Below are 22,785 nucleotides of genomic sequence, written 5' to 3'. Positions count from 1 at the left end.
TTGAGGGCTTCCAAGTGGCAGATTGAGGTCCTTGCTTGGTATGTATATATTGCTTGCTGTTTAGAATAAAATCTTTAATCTTGTCACTAACTTGTGTTTTGTATTACTTCTGAATCCCGTTTTAAAAGAACCACCTTGCAATTGGCAAGAGAATTTGTAAGCTGCCTAGAGTCCCACTGGGGGGAAAAGGCAGGGTATAAATAAAGATGATCCTGTTCTCACAGTGGCTGACCAGATATCTGTGGGACAAGCTGGACGTGAGTGCAACACCACTCTGCCCAACTGTGATTACCATAAAGTGGTATTCAGAGGCATAATGCCATTGTAGAGCATGGCCATTGTGGCTGGCTGCCACTGATTACCTTGCCTTCCGTAAATTTGCCTAATCCTCTTTATTATTTATTTAGATTTCTTGCCTGCCCTTTACCACAAGGTGCCAGGGCGAACTACAGCCATTTCAAAATACAGTATTTAAAACAGTTTAAAACAAATTACAGTCCCAACAATTTGATGGGTCCTAGAAATATATATATCTCAAGTGTCAAAGGCCAGGGTAGAGGGTTCCAGGTACAATCTCTGGTGTCGGCTGACAGGGCTAAGAAAGACCCCCATTTGAATCATAGAATCATAGAAGAGTTGGAAGAGACCACAAGGGCCATCGAGTCCAACCCCCTGCCAAGCAGGAAACACCATCAGAGCACTCCTGACATATGGTTGTCAAGCCTCTGCTTAAAGACCTCCAAAGAAGGAGACTCCACCACACTCCTTGGCAGCAAATTCCACTGTCGAACAGCTCTTACTGTCAGGAAGTTCTTCCTAATGTTTAGGTGGAATCTTCTTTCTTGTAGTTTGGATCCATTGCTCCATGTCCGCTTCTCTGGAGCAGCAGAAAACAACCTTTCTCCCTCCTCTATGTGACATCCTTTTATATATTTGAACATGGCTATCATATCACCCCTTAACCTCCTCTTCTCCAGGCTAAACATGCCCAGCTCCCTTAGCCGTTCCTCATAAGGCATCGTTTCCAGGCCTTTGATCATTTTCTGAAGCCCTGGAGAACTGTTGTTGCCGCTGAGGTAACATATGAAGTGGTCCTACACCAGGTATTATTGCTTGCACACGTTAACTATAGGCAATTAAACAGAGGGTGAGAGGAAACTAATGAAGGGTGGGGTGGGGGAATAATTTGGTCTCCCAACATAAACATACCTGTTTCTGATGTGGTAATATATTGCAAGAGCTACACTGTAAAAGAAAACAGAGTGAAAATACAGAGTTAGTGATCTGGGATACCAATTTAATGTTTTCTACAAAGTCACATTGCTAAGCCTTGACAACCATTTTTAACCTTCCGAGAAGGCTCAGGCAACCTGTAGGAACCGTTTCTTGCCAAGGGAGAGAGCAGGGATCAATAAACAAAGTGGTGGATGTTAACCTGTAGCACGCAGGGCTAACTCCCATCAATCTGCACAGCACTAAATAAAGTGCTTCTTCAGATCTTTGAGAGAAGCGCATTTTAAAAGAAATTGATTCAAAAGAGGAGAGGGAATTGAAACCGCCAGCGGCGGCAGAGGTCTTCCGTGTGCCGAGAGCAGCATCAGGCGGGTGCGGGGCAGGTCAACCTGCCTCGCAAGTAGTTCAAGGGGTAGCTTGGGAATGCAATACTTTTAGGGGCATCAGTGAAACTAGCACACTAGCAAATCTAGTGCAATTGGAGCAGTGCATCCCAATATCCTTTGCAGCACCACAAGCAAAGTGTAGATACTTTGACTTGCAAAATATTTTGGCTAGGCCATGGAGTTGCAATGGGGAGGAACAAAAGTGGAACGGGAAAAGGGGACAAATTGCAGAAACTGACAGGGATCCAGCACAGAAACTTACAGAGAGGTCAGGTGCAATTGCAGCAAGGAGGACAATTTCTGAACTGAGTGAAGGAGGGAGAGAGAACAGAAAGACAAACCAGCAATAGGGGGTATACTTGGTATAAGGATATCAGTTTGGGGAGAAGAGTTTTATCAATTGACTATGGAAAAGGAATAATAGCAGGTAATCTAGAGGAGGAAGCAGGAAGAACTATTGCTCTAACTGTTCAGAGGAGATGAACAGAAAACCTAAAAGGAAGCAGAAACACAGAGAAGATATTTTATAGTATCTACTTCTTGAACAACAATCTACTTCTATTAGAAACAATTTACTGTTTGCTAGTCTTATCTGGGCTTGCAACTTCCCACTGTGTCCTTTATAGACGTGTGTGTGTGTGTGTGTGTGTGTGTGTCAAGCTAGATTTTCTCCTCAAAAGGACTTTTACAAGAAAACCACTATTTTTCCAATGCATCATGAGTTAACACAGACAGCACGGTCCAATTATACTATGATTTGCCTTTTATGGGGTTTCAAAAGCTTTTGGGAGCAAATTGGGGAGGAGAGGAAAGAAAGGACACAAAGGGGTTATTTATGCCTCTTCTAGAAGTTTGCACAATTTTTTACAAACAAATATGCTAGCATTTCGGTGTCATGGTAATTGCAAACCTCAACCACAACTTTTGAATATAAACACCAATGATGTTAATGGGTCAAAGGTTTATGGTGTGTTTGCATCCACATGTACATATTGAAAGTCTGAGCAGATAACTAAAAACCTGACTGCAGTAGCAAAATCAACGGTTTCCTTGTGGAAAAACAAATGTTTGTGTTCATTGATGGCACAGTTCTTTCACTATAGCAGTTTCACAAGTGTACAATTTGGGTACAGCATACTTGAGCTGTACACTCATACAGTTATTCACATGGAAAGTTCAATGTGTACACAATCTTGTGTTGCTGTATACACCATAGCTGAACTGTACAAAAACACTCTTTCACCCAAACACCTGTACATGTGCAGAGATAGCTTGTACCTGTGTTCAGTTTAGTGTGTAAAACAACAAAACGTAGAAGACTTCTGCAGCCAAATGTTGACTTCAAGCGTTCAGACCACATCTGAACAAGCCAGCAAGCATGTGGTTTATTACTGGAGTGCTTCATTCAAAGCAAACCCAGCTGTTTCGGACTACAACTCCCATCAGTTCCAGCCTGCATGGCCAAATGGCCAAGGATGATGGGAGGTATACTGCAAAAACATCTGGAGAGCACCCACCAGGTTGGGAAAGGCTGGATTAGGTCCTCCCTCCTCTTTTGGAGTGCCTTTGTTATAGAAGCAATTATGCAGAAATAAGTAAACAAAAACAAAAAAATGCCACCATACCCACCTTTTAATTGTATACTTGAGGTTGGGCTGAGTGACTGTGCTGTCATCCAGGAAAATAGTGGAACAGGAACTGTATTTCCTTCTCAGTTGACCAGGAGCATGCTAGAAGGCAAACATACAAGAATAGTGGCAGTGACGTTGGACCAAAGGCATTCCTTAGACAGCACAACATGGAGTAAACAGTTCCTCTCTGTCTCTTGCAGACACACGTAGGCACACTCAAGTCAACAGGGGTCTGGGAATTCTTTTTTCAGGGCTTGGGTACCTCATGAATCACACAGAAATAAGACTTTGCTAGTGGCTTAATAAAGCGAATGAGGATAATTTGATTCAAACACACACACACAAACACAAACACACACACACAAATGTTTGCATGGGTTCGTAAGTAGAATGCAACCACCACACTTTCATTTCAAAATACAATGACTAAAGGACTGAGGAAATTGGTTTACTTATTATTTATTTCTTTAAAGGCATTTCTAAACCCCTTAGTATTTTTAAATTTTCTAAGTGGTGTACTACTACTACAACAACAACAACAACAACAAAGCAACAAACAATATTATTAAAACAAAAACAGTAGTATAAAAGCATATAAACACAAATAAAAGGAGGAATGCAGGGAATTGATGTAAATTATTTTTAAGGTTCTGGTTTTATGGGTCAGGAAAAGCCTGGGCAAAAAGAGAGGTCTTTACAAGATGACTGAAGCAATTGATAGTTGACATTTCACGTGTGTGAGATAAAAAGCCATTCTATATTACAGGGGAAACAGCAGAATGTAACTGCTTTTTGTTCACCACCCTATGATATTCTGCAGGCTGCAGTATCAGGAGTAGAACTTTCGAAATGATCTAAGTGGTCTACACAGGATCAGATTATGTTTCAGGTAACTTGCTCCAGAGTTGTTCAGTTGTTTTGTTAACAACAAAACTGTGAACCTGACCTAGCAGCTCATCAGCAGTAGCTGATCATAAAAATACTCCACACAGCAAACCCAGCTGCTGTCCCTCTCCTGAAGAAGGTCCTCCATCAGAGCAATCAAGACCAATTTTGTCCCAAAACCAGGCCTGAACCCATACTGAAGTGAATCAACATACCATATATACTCGAGTATAAGCCGACCTGAATATAAGACGAGGCACCTAATTTTAGCACAAAAATTGGGAAAACTTATTGACTCGATTATAAGCCGGTTCACCACACCACAAACCTGGTGGTGGCAGCAGTGGAGGATGAAGAACAAGCAGCCCAAAAAGGCTGCTTTTAGGCTGCTCGTTCCTCCGCCGCCGACAACGGCAAAGGTGGAGGAAGGAGCAGCCTGAAAGGACCCTCACTCGAGTATAAGCCGAGAGGGGCTTTTTCAGCATGAAAAATGTGCTGGAAAAGTCAGCTTATACTCGAGTATATACGATAATCAGTTTCCTTCAAGAGTTTCTGCAGCTGGACTGCTACCACCTGCCAAAACACCTTACCCAGAAAAGGAGCATTTGTTACTGTGGCAACACACACACACACACACCAACCACTCCTGGACCCACCTATCCAACTCAGCTAGCTTAAATAAAGTTACGATGCACAGGGGTCGAGGGAGCATGTTGTACAAGAGCATTTGGTCTACCATTAAACTGATCCCACAAGACCAGGCAAGAAGTTGTGGATCTGTTATAATGGGAGCATTCAACTCAACAAGACGACAAGTTATTTTATTGCCTAAGTTCCAATACAGTGGCACCTCCGGTTACGAACTTAATTCGTTCCGGAGGTCCGTTCTTAAGCCGAAATCGCTCGTAACATGAGGTGCGCTTTCGCTTATGGCGCCTCCCGCTGCTGCCACGCTGCAAGCACGCAACTTCCACTCACATCCTGGGGCACAGTTTGCAACTGGGAGCATCTAGCTTTGGGTTAGCGGCGCTCAAAACCCGAAGCATTCGCAAGGAGGACAGTAACTCCACTCACCACATGGAATAACTCTGCTGGCCAACTACTCAAGGTTGTGATGGAAACACCAAATTAGCCTTCTTTGCCCCTTTCACCACCACACAATAGGTATGACTATGCAATCTACCACATGCCCAATCAACTTCAGGCATCTCTGTACTCAGTCAACACTTCTCCATGAGACAAAAGAAAGGAAGATTAGAAACCAACAACAACAAAAGAGGTTTATCCAGCAATGGGATTTTTCTTGAAGGAGGTCATCTTGGTTTACCCCATCTTCAGAAGTAAACAAATACGTGTCTTTCAGCAGAGACTTTGAAACAATTTCTTAAATTGGTTTTCTTTGGTCTTCAAACTGAAAAGCAGATAAGACACCTATGCCCACCCTACATAGCTAACAATGGATGCTATATATATTCACAGCCCCATCTATGCCATGTGTAATGAGTACACTAGGAGGATGTCCTCATCCCTCTATTCTCACTAATCCACTCCCACTCCCAATGAATGACCATGAGAAGTAAGGGGTGTCCTGCTGCTATTTCATCATAACCTTTATTCCAGGACCAAGAATAAGCTGGGTAATATCCAGAACAGGGTAAAGGGTGGATTAATAGTAAGAATGCACCCATAAGGTTTACCTATTCCAGTCCACCCAGGGCTGCATTATCAAGACCCAACCAGTCTACTGGATGCTGCAGCCAATAAATGTGCAAGTGCTGAACCAGGCTTAATTGTGGAGCTATTCATGATCATTGGGGCTGATGGGAGTTGTAGTCCAAAATATCTGGAGAGCACCAGGCTGGCAAAGGCTTTGTGCTAAGCAATCGGAGGATGGTGCATAAATATTGTAGAAATACCTATTATCTGTGATGAAAGAAGGAAATGACTTAGGTGCCTCGCAACTTCTGTCCCACCACTGGCTACTTTACATATTAGAACCAACAAACTGACCCTTAAGAGAGAGAAAAAAACCCAGATCAAGCGGGCAAACAGCTGAATTCAAATCTCATCGAAAGCTCTACATTAAAAAAAATAAAAATCCAACACATTTATACAGAACTGATGAAGCTGAATCATATCGTGTTGGACTACCGGTCCACCTCAAGCCCAATATTGTCCATACTGCCTGGTAGCAGCTCTCTTAAGGCTACTGCTACAGATAATGGAACAAGGGACACTGGGATGTGAACCTGGGAACCTTGCAAATGCAAAGCATGCACTTTATTACTGAGGTATAGCTACTCCACACATTTGGATCATCATTAGTAAAAAGCAGCATTTTTATATTGAGTTACCGTCTTGCAAAGCCAATGCTACAATTTTTATGGATCAATGAGGAACCCTATAGTGGGAAAGGTGTTCCATCTACCTTGGTCATGGATTCTGGGTCCCAACCCTCCCTGGAATTTTGTGCCCTCCCTATACAGTTTGAGACCCATTGGTTTCAATGAGCATGAACTCTATAGCACTGCTATCTTCAACGCTACCACAATAGTATTTATCTCTGACACTTTTGTACAATGCCAACAAACATCAGCACCTCTCACATTGCCTTTTTAAAAAGCACACTGTCTGTATTAGGAAGAATGAGAGAAAGCACTGCTCTGGAATTACAGTACAGAGGAGTCAACTTGCACTGCTCAGAGATGCACCATGCACTTACGGAGGAAACACATAAAATACAAAAGCACAAACCAACAACTCTAAAAAAAAAAGGTTTGTCAGAAAGTGTGGACACCAAGTCCACTGCTACTTTATCCAAAACTATTAAGGGGCTTTACAGATAATTGCTTTCCTAGATCTCCTGGGCTTCTACTCTCCTCTTACACTATTTCCTTCTTTATTTCTATCTTCCCATAGAAGTAAGAAGTGTAGAGTTGGAAGAGATCCTGAGGGTCATCTAGTCCAACCCCACATCTAGACTACAAACAACCTTTATCCAGGAAACTGTTGAAGATTTATTGGAGTGCTGTTCATTATGAACCAAGGCAACTCCAAAAACCTTCATCAGATTCTGGGAAAAGTTGCTGTGAGGGGTTGTTTTTTTAAGTCTCTGGGAACATTGCTTCCAGGCTTAGAGACTTTGATAAGCTGGTAACAATCTGATAAGCTTATAGACTTAGAGACTCTGGTAAGCTGAAGAAAGGGTGTTGGCTACTTAAATACAATCATCATCACCATCTCCCCTGTGCTCCTTCAAGATACCTTTTTGTAAAAATAAATAAAAACCGAAATGAAGCCAGGACTACTAGCACAAGAGGAAGTGGCAGCCTTGGCTCTGGTTCAGATCATGTCTGCTGGATGGGTGCCTATTGCAATAACCGGACTCAGGCCAAATGTCATTAGGTGGCACCCTTGTGGGCAAATATAATGACAGTTGACTGGTATATGTTGGTAGAGTGCCACTACCACACACCCCTCCTCCTCTTCCTCCTCCTTTTGAGAGTTGGCTAGTCTTACTGTGCCCTTACTGTGCCTCCAGAGAAAATATATAGGAGGGGGAGAGGCTCCGTGCCTTCATGCAGAGGGCCCACAGCATGAAAAGGAGGTCACCAGAGGGTCCCATGTCAAGCCTCCCCCCCCCCTCACAAACCCCCCAGTGCAGCTGGCCCTGGTCTGACTGCAAGAAAATACTGGTAGAAGTTGTTTCTACATTATTTCAGAAGGAAAGAAGAGCCCAAAGGTCCATCCACTCTGGACCTCATGTCTCAGAAGTCTGGCAATTGCCTTCTTCCCATCCCGTTACCATCAGGAGAATGTAACAAATGGACTGCTGGGCATGGCGTCCCAGGTTTGAAAAGGATGCAGTACATATCCCAGGGCGTGGGAGAGTCCATGGCTGTGGGTAGTGTTATAGGAATTCTAAGGTCTCAAATATAGAATAAATGTTGGTAATTGCACATACATAAGTATATAAACCACATGTCTAAAATAGTACAGAAGAGCAATCCAAAAGCCACCTTGGCTCTTCTAAAGATGCTAGATATTTCCTCTACCTCCTTAATCCCCCTTGCCTGAGAACACGGGGATTTTCCTGAAGAGATTCCTCTCCTGTATCTATGAACCTCCTTTGTATTAATTTTCATTATTTGCCCAGATGCTCTGCATGAAGGATGTCTGACAGGCATTCTGATTGTCTTATCAAACGCTCATGTTTTGTGTAAACTGTGTCTGGAACTATGTGAAACTTGCTAAATCCTGAGGGATATCACACCTTGGCCTGCCTGCCTGAGCCACAGAAACCCCACCTTATGTGTGATGTCATTTCTGACTGTCTGTAGAGGGAATGTCCCTTCTTCTCCACTCCAAAATGCAAACCCTTAAGAGAGATGCTTCTTCTTGGTTCTGGGTCTCTCTTGTCTCCTTGCTAGGAGGGGAGGGAACTCTATTGTTTTGCAACAGAAAAATAAAAGATCTACATTGCTTTCACTGCATCCTGCCTCCATTCATTCATCTCTAACTGATCATGGGCTTAGGGGACTCGGTCCCTTGGGGAGTTGGGCAGCAAAAGCCAATCACCCCTATTTTTCTATATCAGTTGAAATGCAGTTCCTGTGCTGCCAAGGTAGGAGCTGGAACTTGTGTCGGCAGAGTCAAGCAAACTTACAAGCCAGGAAGGAAACTTCCCCTTTCCTATCAGCAATGGCAGAGCCATCTAAAGCCACAAAAGGAAATGTGGGTCTCAAATCAGCAGCCCTACCAGCCAGACTCAAGCACCTTCCCTTCTGGGGGCACCAAGGCAGCATGCCTGCTGAAGGATTTGAGGACTGAACTGGGACCCAGGGTCACTGCTAGGCAGTATCAGATGCCCCACCAGATGATCTGGTGGACCAATGCAGCTTTTCCTGGTCCTAGGAAGTGTCAGCCTTGAGGACCGATTGCTCTTCAGTTTCACCAACTTATCCCTGGGTAAAAACATCCCGCCAACCTAAGTTCCCACTTTCCAGCCTTCCAAATACTCTGCCTCTGTTAACCTGCCTCTAACTACACTGCTTCTGGCTTACCCTGGGCCCAGTAAGTAGTATCTGAACAGGGCCTCAAGATCACAAGCTGTGGTTGTGGAAAGCATTGTACGACAGCAGGCAGAGAAAATGGAACCAGTGGTTTGTGTTTTGAGGATCAAGTTGCATTTGCCAGAAACTGAGAAAAAAGGCACAGCTTGGAAAACAAGAGTGACCTTCCACAACACCTGCTTTCAAGTGGCCTTTAAAGTACAAAAGAAAATCACAAAGGAAATGACCAGGAACCAAAGTTCTGACATTATTGCTAGGGGCATTTTCTTGTTTTGTCTTTGCCACAACGCATTTGGAACTCTGGAGGTATATTGCTGCTGCTATTTGGCACACAGGTTCACCACTGTGCATCATTTTTGAACTTTCAAAACCCCACTGTTTAGCTCTGTTGTAGCAGCTATTCTACTTTATTTTATTTTTTGTGGGGGAAATGTCTGAACAGCTCTAATCTTCAGCAGAATGCCTCCTATCTAAATCAGAACAGTTTGCAGCCTGAGAGTCACTGATAAAAAGATTTTTAAAATGGACAGGCTCAGAAGACTTGTAGTTCACTTTGCTGTTTTATCAATTCCTTTATGGCTCACAATTTTTATTCTAATGTTAACAGAATCTGGGGTATTTTACGTTGTGTGTGGGGGTGGGAGGGAAAAGCCTTGATATCTCAACCCAAAGTACTGAAAGCCGAATAACAGATGACACAGTATCAAAAACCAGGTGGGTTGAAAAAAAGGGGTATGAAAAGGTTTGGAGAGACAAAACAAACAGCAGTTGAGATCAGAGTACTTCAGACTTTAAGCATCATGTAAAAAAGCACCACAAGGCAAGGAGTCATTTTCAAGTATGATATGCTTTATTCAGTGAGGCAACACAGTCCAAAACTGGCTCTGATCCATACAAATCTTGGCCTTTTTTCCACTATGGTTTGGAATTATGTCCAAACCCAAGAGCCTTTGCTTAACCATGTATTACTTGGCCATCCAAGCCAGATGCCTGCCAAGCTGCAGAGGCACAAGGTAAGAGCAGCTGGAAAATAAAACCGTGAGTAGACTAGAAGTAGATGGGGGACAGTTGGAAAAAACAAACTTTGGAAGAACAAGCCGTGGTTTGTTTGCTCATCTGCAAGCAGAGCAGAGTCAAGATATTTTGCCAACTGGTGCAAAGGATAAGATGGTGCCCTTCCTCATTCCATATAAAGATGCTGACTGGACTGGCAGCTGAATCTTCTTTCAACCCTGGTGGCAGGATAGCATCCTTCATAGCATCTAAAGTCAGTAGGCCAGTTTGGGTGGAGTCAGGACAGGAAATTTAGCATACACAGCTCTTTCATCCCATAGAGGGGAATGGCTGAGGGCTTAGGGGGAACAGCCAGAGGGTTGCTGTCACTGCCCCCCAGCACCTGCCAACTAAGGTGATTACTTTGCCTGATGGCAAGGTCAACCCTATCTGTGACAACTTGCAGTTTGCTGACCGAGCCATGGTTAAACAAACCATGGCTTCTTCACATTATGTGCAGGTACAGCTATTAATTTATATCAGTTATCAGAAAATAGCCCATGTTAACCCTAGACAATGCAATGTCAAACTCATTTTAGTAGAGGGCTAATATCCACCGCAGATTTTTTTAAAGAGAGAAGCCACTGACATATACTGTTTGCTGAAAAGATCTTGTAGCATCTTGGCTCCAACTAGAAATCCTTAGTTACACTAGCTCAGGAGCATGGGGAAGCCAAATTGTTCTTCAGAATTACTGTCATAAATGACTCAGCTACCTTGATTACATTTAAGTTGCTTGCTTCCTTCAGCAGGCCTAATATTATTTATTTATTCATCCTTTAATGAGCACCACTGCTGGAAAGAAAGAAAGGAAGGAAGGAAGGAAGGAAGGAAGGAAAGAAGATGAGGCTTTATGAATTTTGGCTGACGTGATATGGAAGTTCAGCAAACAACATCATCAGGGGGTGATTTTCAACAAGAAGGCAGCACCAGGAGCAAAGAGTTAACCTCTCTGGATGCTACAACTCCTAAGCACGCACAAACACACAAACACACACGCACACACACAGAGAGAGAGAGCGCAGAAAAAATGAAACTGCAAACACATTAACAAAATAACTTATATCAACATGGGGGTAAGGAAAAGAAAACAGGAGAAGCTGCTCTCAGGTTTTAAAAGATTTTTTTTTTTCATATTTCTTCCTGGTTCTGCAAAACAGTATATATATGAGGAAAGCATATGGACTGTTGTCAAAAGATGAATTTTCACTTGCTGGAGTTTCACCTACATTTATATATTTCGTAAAAGGCCAGATATTAGGTTTAATATTATATATGTTTCTAGGAGCTGGGGGGGGGGGCACTGGGGAAGGGAGGGAGGAAGAGAAAGAGAGAAAATGCAACACTTACATTCCTATTAAACCCTGATAACAAAGAAGTCTCACCTAATCCTAGGACCACCAGTTAGTAAATGTTTAGTACTTAGGTACACGCCCTTCAGTAAAAATACAAGCACTTCAGTTCCATTATTATTATTATTATTATGTTATTATATCCCAACCTTCTTCCCAAAAGGAAGCACAGGGCCGTTAACCTCATAAAACAATTCATTAATCTTAAAACACCTGAAACATCAGCTAGATCTAGTTGATGTTTCAGGTGTTTTAAGATTAAAAATAGCAGTAGCAGAAAATACTCCCCTAACACCCAAAGGCATGGATAAAAGGTGAGCTATCAAATTGTGCCTGAACATAGCCAGAATGGGCAACAAGCAGATTTCTCATGGGAGGGAGTTCCATAAGTGGAGTACTGCCACAAAGAATGCTCTCTGCCTTGTGTGGCTGTCCTCCTTGCCACCTTCACTAATGGAACCACGATCAGAGGACTTCCCACTGATCACAAAGTCAGGTTGGAATATACTGAGAAAGGCACTCCTTCAAATCCTTGGGCCCCAAGTCATTCAGGGCTTTGTACACTAGTATGAACACCTTGAATCAGGTAAAGTAGATACACTGGCAGCCAGTATAGTGTTTTGAGAATTAGGGTGGAGATAATTCCCTCTTGCTGACCCCAAAACCAGCCAGGCAGCAGCATTTAGCAGCATTCACAGCTTCTGGAACTTTTTCAAGGGTAGCCCCACTGACAGCACATTGCAACAGTCTATATAACAGGTTATTGGAGCACAGATAACCGATCACGATAGATGACACATGCATATTTAAATTACTGCTTTGCTTGACTACACAGCAAGATGGCAACAGATCAGGTCTCAAGTTGAATGCATTTTGCTGAGAAAAAATGGTAATGTATATATATATTTATACTATTCACAACTGAGCCTAAAATTCATCTGCAAAACCATTCAGCTCATTTAGCTTTGTCGCCCTACTTTTCTGTTCTAATATGTGGCAAGAAGAAGAGATAAGAAAAGGGCATCTCCAGTCTAAAACTGCATCCCCAGTCTAAAACGTAATTTTTGCACACTTCCTTGCCATAGGCTTCTGCAACAGATTCCTATAATACAGGAGGTCTCTTTCTACAGTCTCTAAATAACTTTTGGCACTCCATGGCTGTACATTTAGACAGCTGATTTGCTTGAAAACCAGACTTTTAGATTTATTAGTGTAAACTCAAAACATGCTATTCAGCCAGAAAAAGTTGCGTTTTTTTCACTTACGTGGTTTATAAAGAGACTCTTCCGCTTTTCTCTCACTGTGAAAACACAAAACACATTGTAGGAATGTTATATGAAATTGTTTGATTTTAGTTAACTCTCCCAACCACAGAATCTATCATTGGAAAATGAAAAAACTAAATTCAATGCTAACAAAAAAGGAGTTAGTGAATAATCAAATGCCTGGCATGTGTAAAGTAAAAGAAGGTGTATTAAAATTCTGATTTCTAAATTAAATTGTGCAAATGTTATGTTGTACATTGATTTGAGATGTTTAAACATTAGATGGTTTATAAACAAACGAAAAAGCACAGCCCATTTAGTTTAATTGGAACTTTGTTATGAACTCTAAGAAAGCTTTTGATGTACTTGAATGGCACCTGCCAATTAAATTTGTTTTTAACAATGTGAAAATGTTAACAGACATTGAGTTTTACCCGTTAATAAACATCCTTCAAATATTTCAAATATTTCAATATGCTAAAAAGACAAACCAAAAGCTTTTGATACCAAATTAGACACAAGCTGCCTCCAGAACCTCAAACTACTTCATTTAGGACTACTTCACTCCACCACCCCCTTTTCTTCCATTTGCATCCTTGCTGCTGTAGATCCAAAAAGTGTGCTGATGCCGATCCAATGAATGGCTGATGCAGGACATATCACCAACATTCTAGAGTCCCCACACCTACAAGAGTTCCATAGTAGTCTTGAATATATCTCATATCATCTCATGCTGACCACATGGTGACCTTAGAACAAAATGCAATAATTATCTGTTTTATTTAGGTGCCAGGGACACCTAGCTGAAAAGATGGTGCATGATGAAAAAACCAGGCATTAACAGTGCAACATTCTATGAGTATACTCAGAAGTAAGCCAGAATTCAAAGGGACCAGCTCCCAGGTGTAAGGCTGCAAGCCTCAATGAAACTGAATACAATCAAGTCCAGGTTGAAAAGTTCAGCTGACAAGCTCCTGCAACAACCAACAAAAATTGCATTCTATGGTTTCTTAATTTGCTTTATTTTTAAAGCCAAGTGCCCAGTTCTAATTTCTGAAAGTGTAGTTTAACTGTTAAGCTTTTTAGTGCCGTAGGGTGAAATTAAGCAGCATTAAAATTAAGGGAGAAAAGGCACTTTTTCCATATTATTGTGCTTTTCTGTAGTCTTTTGTGCAGTGTGTAAGAGACAATTTTAGTGGGAGACTTCAAAAGGACAAAAGGCAATATCCTTGAGTTAATAATTACACATCAATTACAACCTCTCGCATTTTGATAGCTTTTAAATAATTTAGTACAGAAATAAAAGCTATGTTTTTTCTAGTTAGGGGAATTGTCTGGTACTGATCTAAGCAAAGGACTACACGAGTTCAAAGAAAAGCTGACTCTGTTTCTCCTCAACTCTTAAAATGAAAAGTGGAGTTTTCTTTGGTCTTTTCAAGCTGACAAGTGCATTCTGGCAACAAACAAGCACAATCTCACTCAACTGAGGCAAGTAAGCAGGGAGGGGGCTAAATCTAAAGCGGCGCATCCACAGAATGTACTCCAAGGTGAACAACATTGCTCTAGGGCAGGGGTTGGGAAGCTCAGGCCTGGGAGCAAAATGCAGGCCTCTCTATGTGGCCCTCAGGACTGTACACAGGCCACACCTCCTGTACTGGCCACAGCTTTAACTGGCCTTGCTCCACCCTGCTTGAATGGTTTTGTTTTGTTTTTAAGGGTACTTAAGGACTCCACGGAGGGGCGCAGGTGGCACTGTGGGTTAAAACTTGCCGATCAGAAGGTCGGCGGTTCGAATCCCCATGATGGGGTGAGCTCCCGTTCTTCGGTCCCTGCTCCTGCCAACCTAGCAGTTGAAAAGCATGTCAAAATGCAAGTAAATAAATAGGTACCGCTCCGGCAGGAAGGTAAATGGCATTTCCGTGCGTTGCTCTGGTTCGCCAGAAGCGGCTTAGTCATGACCCGGAAGCTGTATGCCGGCTCCCTTGGCCAATAAAGTGAGATGAGCGCCGCAACCCCAGAGTCGGTCACAACTGGACCTAATGGTCAGGGGTCCCTTTACCTTTAAGGACTCCATGGCGCCCCCTTCCACAGTTGAGTCCACCTCCTCACCATAATTATCACTATCACTAACTCCTGCAGTGACCCTTCATCATCGTCACTGATATGGGCCACTCTAGGCATGCCATTTTGTGGTAGAGGAGGACTGCTTTGTTCTACCACTAAGTGGCATAGCTGAAGTGGCCTGCATGTCAAGGAAATGGTCGTTCTAGCCACACCACTCTGTGGTAGACCCACTTTTGTGGGTTGCACCAAAATGCCTCCAGGAGGTAAGAAGCAGTGGTGGCAGCGGAGGAGGTAGGCAAAGGGAAACAGGTGGGAGAGGGGTTTATGTACTGTCCCCTACTCCCCCCCCCCCCCAAATAAAGCACTGATGATGACGAGGAGCAGGTCCAGGGGGTTACTGCCTGTGAGTCCCAAACTGAGGTATGGGACCTAGGCTGTTGCCCTGTTATCACCTCATTCCTGTTCAGGGTTCCATTTCACTTTCTTTCCTTTTCCACTGCAACTTTAAAACTTATTCCTGGACCTGCATCATGCTCTTCTTCTGACTCTGCTTATCCTTTGGCTTCAAATAAGAGCACCACATACATCTCAAACTTTGTGTGCAACTAGCAAATTCAAATGCAACCTGAATTTGTTCCTAACACCAGAGCCTACTTGCCAACTGCTCTTCTCTGGCTTCCACAATGCCACCGGTTTTATTTTGGGAATGGAATTTCACATATTTTTGCAGGCACGGCCTAAATTTAGAAATTCTGAGCAGCGTTTCGGGAGCGAGAGGCTGCACGACAATAAAAGATGTTCCAGTTTATTATACAAAGATGCGGGCTGCAGTCCAGAGGATCAGAAATGGGCATATATATATAGCCATGGTCTCCTCAGAGCAACAGCACAGAACCCAAATCCCTCTGACAAATGTCAGAAAGCACAATCTAGCAATATATATTTATTTTATTTATTTGTGTCCCACCTTTTTAAATAAATAAAAAACATCCACAATTAAAAGCACAACAGCTAAGAAATCTAAACACAGCAAAACATGATTATAAAAGTGTCCAAAGTTACAAAAACAAAGTCAACATAGCAGCAGGAAGAATCATGCAACAACAAAACAGCATAATTAGTAAAATTCCAGCGGCAACAATAAAAATCATAACCACTGGTTATTCAAATCCCAGGCTAATCTGTTTTGACCCAGTGCCTATAATCTGAGTAGGCTGTAGGAAAAGTTGCTTCTTTTTTGTTTTGCCTTAGGCCATCTTTCAACAGGTTTCAGGTACTTGGTATATATTTTAGCACTCCCAACTCCTGCAGTACTGGCACTTGGTCAGCCTACATTGGCTTGCAGAGGTCCACACAGAAGACCAGAACCAGCATGCAACTAGGTGTCTGGCTGGCTTTTCACAGCAATTACAGAGTGTTGCAAAGCACAGGCTATCTCCCTGCCCCAAGGAAAATTCTTCTAAGTGAAAGTTGTTCTTAAAGCTACAACAAAATTGGACAAGGGCGATAGTAGGGCTGGGCGATATAGAGTCGTACCTCCGTTAACGTAACCCTCTGGTTACGTAAACTTTGGGATGCGTGTGTGGCAAACCCAGAAGTATTTTACCGGGGTTCACTGTGCACACATGCGCAGAAGCAATCTGCACATGCGCAGAAGCGGTCCTCAGGTTGCGGAAACCTCGGGATCCGTATATCGTGATGTTTAGCTGGTGATATATATCATGATTTTGAAAACCTGATATAGCCCAGGCCTAGACAGTAGTATCCTGATCAACTGACATCCAAAAACAAACCTAGGAAGTAATCCACTGCCTAGCAATGCTTTCCATTTGATTTAACTCTGCAAGTACAGGAAAACTACACTTGATTATAAAGGTGTTTTATAATTGAGAAGCTGTTCACACTCTGGGCGTTAATGTAAGACTGTGGTAGATTGTAAAGAAAACCAGAATCGGAACAATGGTCCGCAAAATAATCCAGTTTTACAATCACTGGAATGCAATATTCCCTGCTGACGCTGGAATAACAAATCACAAAACTGCAAGACTGCACCAAATGTTCATTTACAAACATTTCTGATGTGAAAACCTAGAACATAAGAAAAGCCTGCTAGAGCCCATCTAGTCCATCATCCTGTTCTCACATTGACCAACCAGATATCTGTGAGAAACCTAAAAGCAGGAACTGAGCACAAGAGCAGTCTACCCCTTCTGAGGTTTCCAGAAACTGGAATTCATGATGATATTGCCTGTGAATTTTTTCAGCTTAGCCCAATATTTTTCTGACCATTCACACTTCTCATGTCTATTTGTATTGGTTATCTCCCAAGTGTTTTGTTGCCAATTCTAGATTTTGTTGCCAATCCTACTTCATTTCACGATCTTAGCCAATGAGGACTTGCACACAGAACATTAGAATAACATGGTACGACAAAGTCAGACTACCTGATGATATAGATGGGAGGCCAACATAAGCAAGTGCAATGCTGTAAATGGGCACTGGAAAGTGAAAGTGAAAGTAAGCTTGTTCCTGTTGCCCCAACTGATCAATATGACATTCTGTGGTTAACCAAACTGTGTAATTTACTTGTCTTGGTACCAGGCAATTGTGATCCTTCTTTCACACTCCATTAAGAGTGGAGGAAATGAGTCAGTCTTTAGTGAAACTATCCTGCAGCCAAATCTATTGTTATACTGTGCTTCTTCTGATCTGCACCACCCCAGATAAACCACTGAAGGGTGTTGTCATGGTGCAGAAGGGTTTACTGAAATCATTCCCCCATTGGGATTCATCTCTGTTTCAGCAACCACTGAAGGTTACATAAGTGTTAAAAGGATTTTAGAGATCACACATGCCACACCGAGGGTTGTATTCCATGTTGGTTCAATTCAGGATAGACCCACTAAAATTAATGGTCTGTATTCCAATGGGCCTACACTGTGTAGAACACAGTTGGATACAGTCCTGATTTCCCAATGCTCCTCTTGCATTAAGTCATAAGAAAACACTGCACAGAAAAACAATTCTCTTTTTGAAATCATATACCTCTGTATCAGTCTTTCCCAACCTGGAGCCCTCCATAAGTTTTGAACTCCAACCCCCTCAGCCTCTGCCAGCATGTAGTCCAAAACATACTGGGGACGACTTTCTTTACCCTCTTGGAGAGCTTACTCCCTGTCTTGATGCAATTGTTTTGTGAATATCTCTAGCAGACACACACCAGCCAATTATAGATGCATTCTGGGAAAACAAAGATGGTGGAAGCTGCAGCAGCCACCGGTAACTTTCTGCTGAGCATTGGGCTGAATGCAGAGAAGGGTGGCAGTGGTCAGCTTGGTCCTTGGCATTCAGCAACATAATATGCAGCAGGCACCTCTATCTTTCTTTCCCTTGAGGGTCCACTAGGTTGGGGGGGGCACAGCTTATTTCCCAGAGCCCCCACACCTCAGCACTGGCTTGTGATATCAGGACATAGCTGTCAATGTTTCCCCTTTTTAAGGGAAATTCCCTTATTCCGAATAGGATTCTTCAAAAGAAAAGGGAAAAGTTGACAGCTATGTATCAGGACATGCTATCACGGCAGGGGTAGAGAAAACTTAACAGAGGGTTGACTTTTGTCAAGGATTTCTAGCAAACATTTCAGAGACAAAATGATTGCCATTTATTATACCTGACAGCTTCAGAACAAGGGGGGAACTATCATCACTGAGGCCCAGCACTACAGATTGAATAAGCCCACAGTAAATGAATCTCCCTCCACTGATTGCATCAAGGTTCACTCTAAGGCAAATACTGTTAATTTCCAGGTGCTGTAGAAACCCAGACTAATAAATGATGATGTTCGACTCCACTGATCAATGAGTGCAAGGAGAAAGACTGTTTTATTTTTAAAATGTGCAGCCTGCAAGCTATAAATCAACCACCTCAGCTCTGAGGCCTCTCTAACTGAACCAACTTGTAGTTTCCAGTAAGTAACTCTTGCCTGTTTTGTAAAACAAGTCATCATTTACAACATGAGCCTGTGTGGTCCAGTGGAAAATTTGTTGCAAGTAGCTTCAGGTCCTTGCAAAGCAACAGTGCCTTGAGCAAAAGAACTGTCTCTCAGCCTATTTGGTACAAGAGAGGACCAGTCTTCGTAGATGTATTTGGTCCTCACCGACCTAAATAGATGGGTTCATATAAAGCACAACAACTTAAGAACAAAGTGAGAGCTTACTCCACAGTCTTTTCAAAAGGAAGATTTGTATCGAGTTAATATGTGAGAATTCTATGCTACAATACGTCAATTTCAAAACACTTAACTATACAATTGTGTCTGTATAATGGGAAAAGATTAATTGTTGATAAACACAAAGGATTGGGGTGGGGGGGAAATCTAAATAAATAAGCCAGTAGTCTAAAGATAACAATTCACTATGAAATACAGCCCTTATTGAGAATCAATAGCACATAGGCGCATAAGTGGTCTTGGAAAAAGGATTTTATGTGTGTATGGGGCCCTCATTTATCAGATTGCATTAAGCCCACTAGCTGCTGGAATGCTTTAAAAACAGAGAGTTCCGATTTATGCCTCAAGAGAAGGCAAGGTTATTTCTCTCTCACAGATCATTTTGTTAAAGTCCTAAAAAATGAAAATAAGTCAATAAGACTCTCATGCTAAACATGTTTAGGATCCTGAACATGTTTAGGATGAAAGACTTGCATGGTTAATTTCGATTTCTGATGCTGCTGTTAAAACAATCCAAGCTAGTGGCCCACTCTGAATAGCAGGTCAGCCACAAACCACAGCTTTTTAAATAAAATAAATATAATAGCTAATTATCTATCCAAATTGTTATCAGGTATGGTCTTGCAATAGGGCTATATGCATATTATAAACTATGCATGAAGCGTATGTTATAAAGTGCACATGAATCTTTTGTTGTTTGTATAATAACACTGGTGACTTACCGTCTGTTTGAGATTTGCTGAGGAAGATTGTGCTGGCCCGTGGATGATCTGATGGGTTGAACTCCATGTTCAGATCTTGAAAGAAAGAGAGATAACGTTAAAATAATGCCCCACGTGAGCCCATATTTAAGTAACTTTGGCCTTGAGACCCTACTCCCACAGCCGATTCTTTTTAAAGAGCTGAGTCTATTCAGATATATTTTCAAGCAGAATTTGTAGATGCAAAGATCAGTTGTACTGCAGCATAAACATGTATTGTGCAAATCGTTCATATAAGGACACCAACTACTGTCAGATCATTTTCAGATGTGGAACTGACAGCTGGCAAGATCCAACATACTGCCCTCCCACTGTTCTGATGCCTAGCACATAATATACCCACTTCACTAACAGAGAGGAATAATATTATTAATCTTTGTTTCACCAAATCCCATAATGAGTGGCTGCTGTTTTTTCCTGGTTAGCCTGAGTTAAGAGATACAGGAACCTAGGAAACTGCCTTATACTGAGTCAAGACCACCAGGTTCATATTGTCAACACTGTCTTGAGATGTGGAAGACTGAACACAGGAGCTTCTACATAGAACACAGACACCCTGCCCTGAGCTACAGTCCTTTCCCCAAAATTCTCTTATTTGCATTACCAACTCAAGAGTAATGACCAAAGCAGGATGAGATGCATTGGGACTAAAACAGCCTGAAAAGCATGGAATTGATTATTGCACATTTTTATGAGTGTACCTCTACCCACCCACTGCAGAAGACTTAAACCGCTGTAAGTAATGATGTGGCACTGAGTGACTATTAGCTGGGTGATTGTTAAATGCAATGCGGTTGCTAAAGCAGGGTAACTCCTTCCTAGTTTAAAAATAGGTCAACACATTTAACCTAGCATATATGGGCAAAAAAGATGCATTTCCACTTATGTCTACTTCCTATGTATGAGGAACACACACAGGAGAAGAGAAAGAATAAGGGTGGTTTTCAATAGCTCATTTCCAATCTAGTCACACAGCAGCCAAGTCAATGAAGGTACCCCAGCTACCTCCCACCAGCTTAATGGCTGACTTGTAGCTAAGTATTAAGGTAAAGGTAAAGGAACCCCTGACCATTAGGTCCAGTCACGGACGACTCTGGGGTTGCGGCACTCATCTCACTTTACTGGCCAAGGGTGCCAGAGTACAGCTTCTGGGTCATGCGGCCAACATGAGTAAGCCACTTCTGGTGAACCAGAGCAGCACATGGAAACACCATTTACCTTCCTGCTGGAGCAATACCTATTTATCTACTTGTACTTTGATGTGCTTTCGAACTGCTAGGTTGGCAGGAGCTGAGACTGAGCAACGGGAGCTCACCCCATCGCGGGGATTCAAACCGCCAACCTTCTGATCAGCAAGCCCTAGGCTCTGTGGTATTAAAGGCAGACCCATTCTGAATACCCCCACTATTATGGTAAGAGTCAAAGCTGTTAAGAACCTCAGTTCACTCCCTCTACAGTAGCAAGCTGTTGAGTTCCATGTAATCTATGCTGCTTAACAGGCCTGCACTAGAAATAATGAGGGACACATGGCTGCTGACCCACATCTCCCCAGTAATATATAGTGGAAGAAGGCTTGTGACCCAACATCATCCCACTTAGCATTTCCCTGACCCTTTTCCACTTCACTGGTTGCCATTTGCAAGAGGTAAGCAAATGCTGAGGTCATCAACGCCACATCACATAATTTATTTTGCCAGCCATGACTTACGGTGGATTCACACAAGCATGCAGAAATAATACCTGCTACTAGTCTGCTCTGGACTGTACCACTTTATACTGCGTGGGGGCGGGGTTTACACGTCTGAACGCTTCTCCATGTAAAAGGCTCAGTGCATGGGGAGAATGGGATATTGTCCCAGTTTTCTCCTTGACATGTCCACAAGGAAGAATTGGGAAATGAATTGGAAGTGACGGGGATTCGCCAACTTGGGCAGGAATGAACACCCAATTTACTTGCTGGATGATTCTCTAAATGATACAGGACGTCTTCATACATTATGTTTTCATGAGCGCACCTAAAAGGAGAAGCATGTGACTTTGGCAAATGAGTGTTTTCGAACACAGGTGTCCCTATGGTCCCCAGGAAGTCCGGACTAGCTGCAGTTCCCTGTTGAATGTACACTTAGCAGCAAATGCAGGGCAATGTGAGAAAATGGTCCTCTCATTTGTGCCGTCTATTAGGGTGATCTGCAAACTAACCGGGGAGGAAGGGACCAGTCTGATCTGTTCTGTTGCCTTTCACAGGAGAAGTCAGCCTGAGAATTTTATTTCAAAGCACGGGTATGCACACTATCACCTGATGTTAAAGGTACAGAAAAGGGATAGATGGGAAAAAGTTGGCAAGGCAAGGATGGCAATCATGATGTAAACAGCTGTAAATCACCTTATTATATGGTTTAGGCACACAAATCAAAGTGCTAGGCATTTCCTTAAGTTCATGCCAAAGGTCAAAACAGAAGCCATTTATCTTGTTTGGAAAAAGTTGGCATGAGATTGTGCCTATTAAAAATGCACTATGCTTTCAGGGAAATGTAGGATTGCAAACTTTCAGGGATTGCAAACTTTCCAATCAGAGGTCAGTGACCAAAGCAGAAGACTTCCAGGCCATCCAGCATATTTAGTACTCACTCAGTCCAGTTCTATATATACTCTGATCCTCAAAGGCACTCAGGACAGAATTGCCTCTTGGTGGCTCATTAGTGAATGTGACATATTAGTAAATAAGCTTGTTATGTATTGTTCCAAATTTTCTCAATCCCTCACTTAAGGGACGCAAGGTTTTAAAAACAGTGACCAGAAAAATAATTATGCAAGTGAGGTGGAATGAAAAAGTGAAAGCCTACTGGCATCATTTT

General features: G+C 42.4%; 1 protein-coding gene across 1 annotated transcript in view; it reads right to left on the bottom strand.

Annotated features, from left to right (window-relative positions):
* CCNY (cyclin Y) overlaps window positions 1-22,785 on the bottom strand; it is a 102,390-nt gene that overhangs the window by 19,464 nt on the left and 60,141 nt on the right. Inside the window, exons 2-5 of the mRNA XM_083406737.1 lie at window positions 19,892-19,966; window positions 12,878-12,912; window positions 3,249-3,349; window positions 1,210-1,245 (exon numbers count right to left, since the gene is read on the bottom strand). Coding sequence (XP_083262863.1) covers window positions 1,210-1,245; window positions 3,249-3,349; window positions 12,878-12,912; window positions 19,892-19,966 — 247 coding nt within the window. The remainder of the gene's footprint in view (window positions 1-1,209; window positions 1,246-3,248; window positions 3,350-12,877; window positions 12,913-19,891; window positions 19,967-22,785) is intronic.

Source organism: Podarcis tiliguerta, assembly GCF_965153285.1.
Source record: "Podarcis tiliguerta genome assembly, chromosome: 12".
In the NCBI taxonomy this organism is placed as follows: domain Eukaryota; kingdom Metazoa; phylum Chordata; class Lepidosauria; order Squamata; family Lacertidae; genus Podarcis; species Podarcis tiliguerta.
The sequence above is the reverse complement of the archived record's forward strand: the minus strand, read 5'-3'. Positions and strand labels throughout refer to the sequence as shown.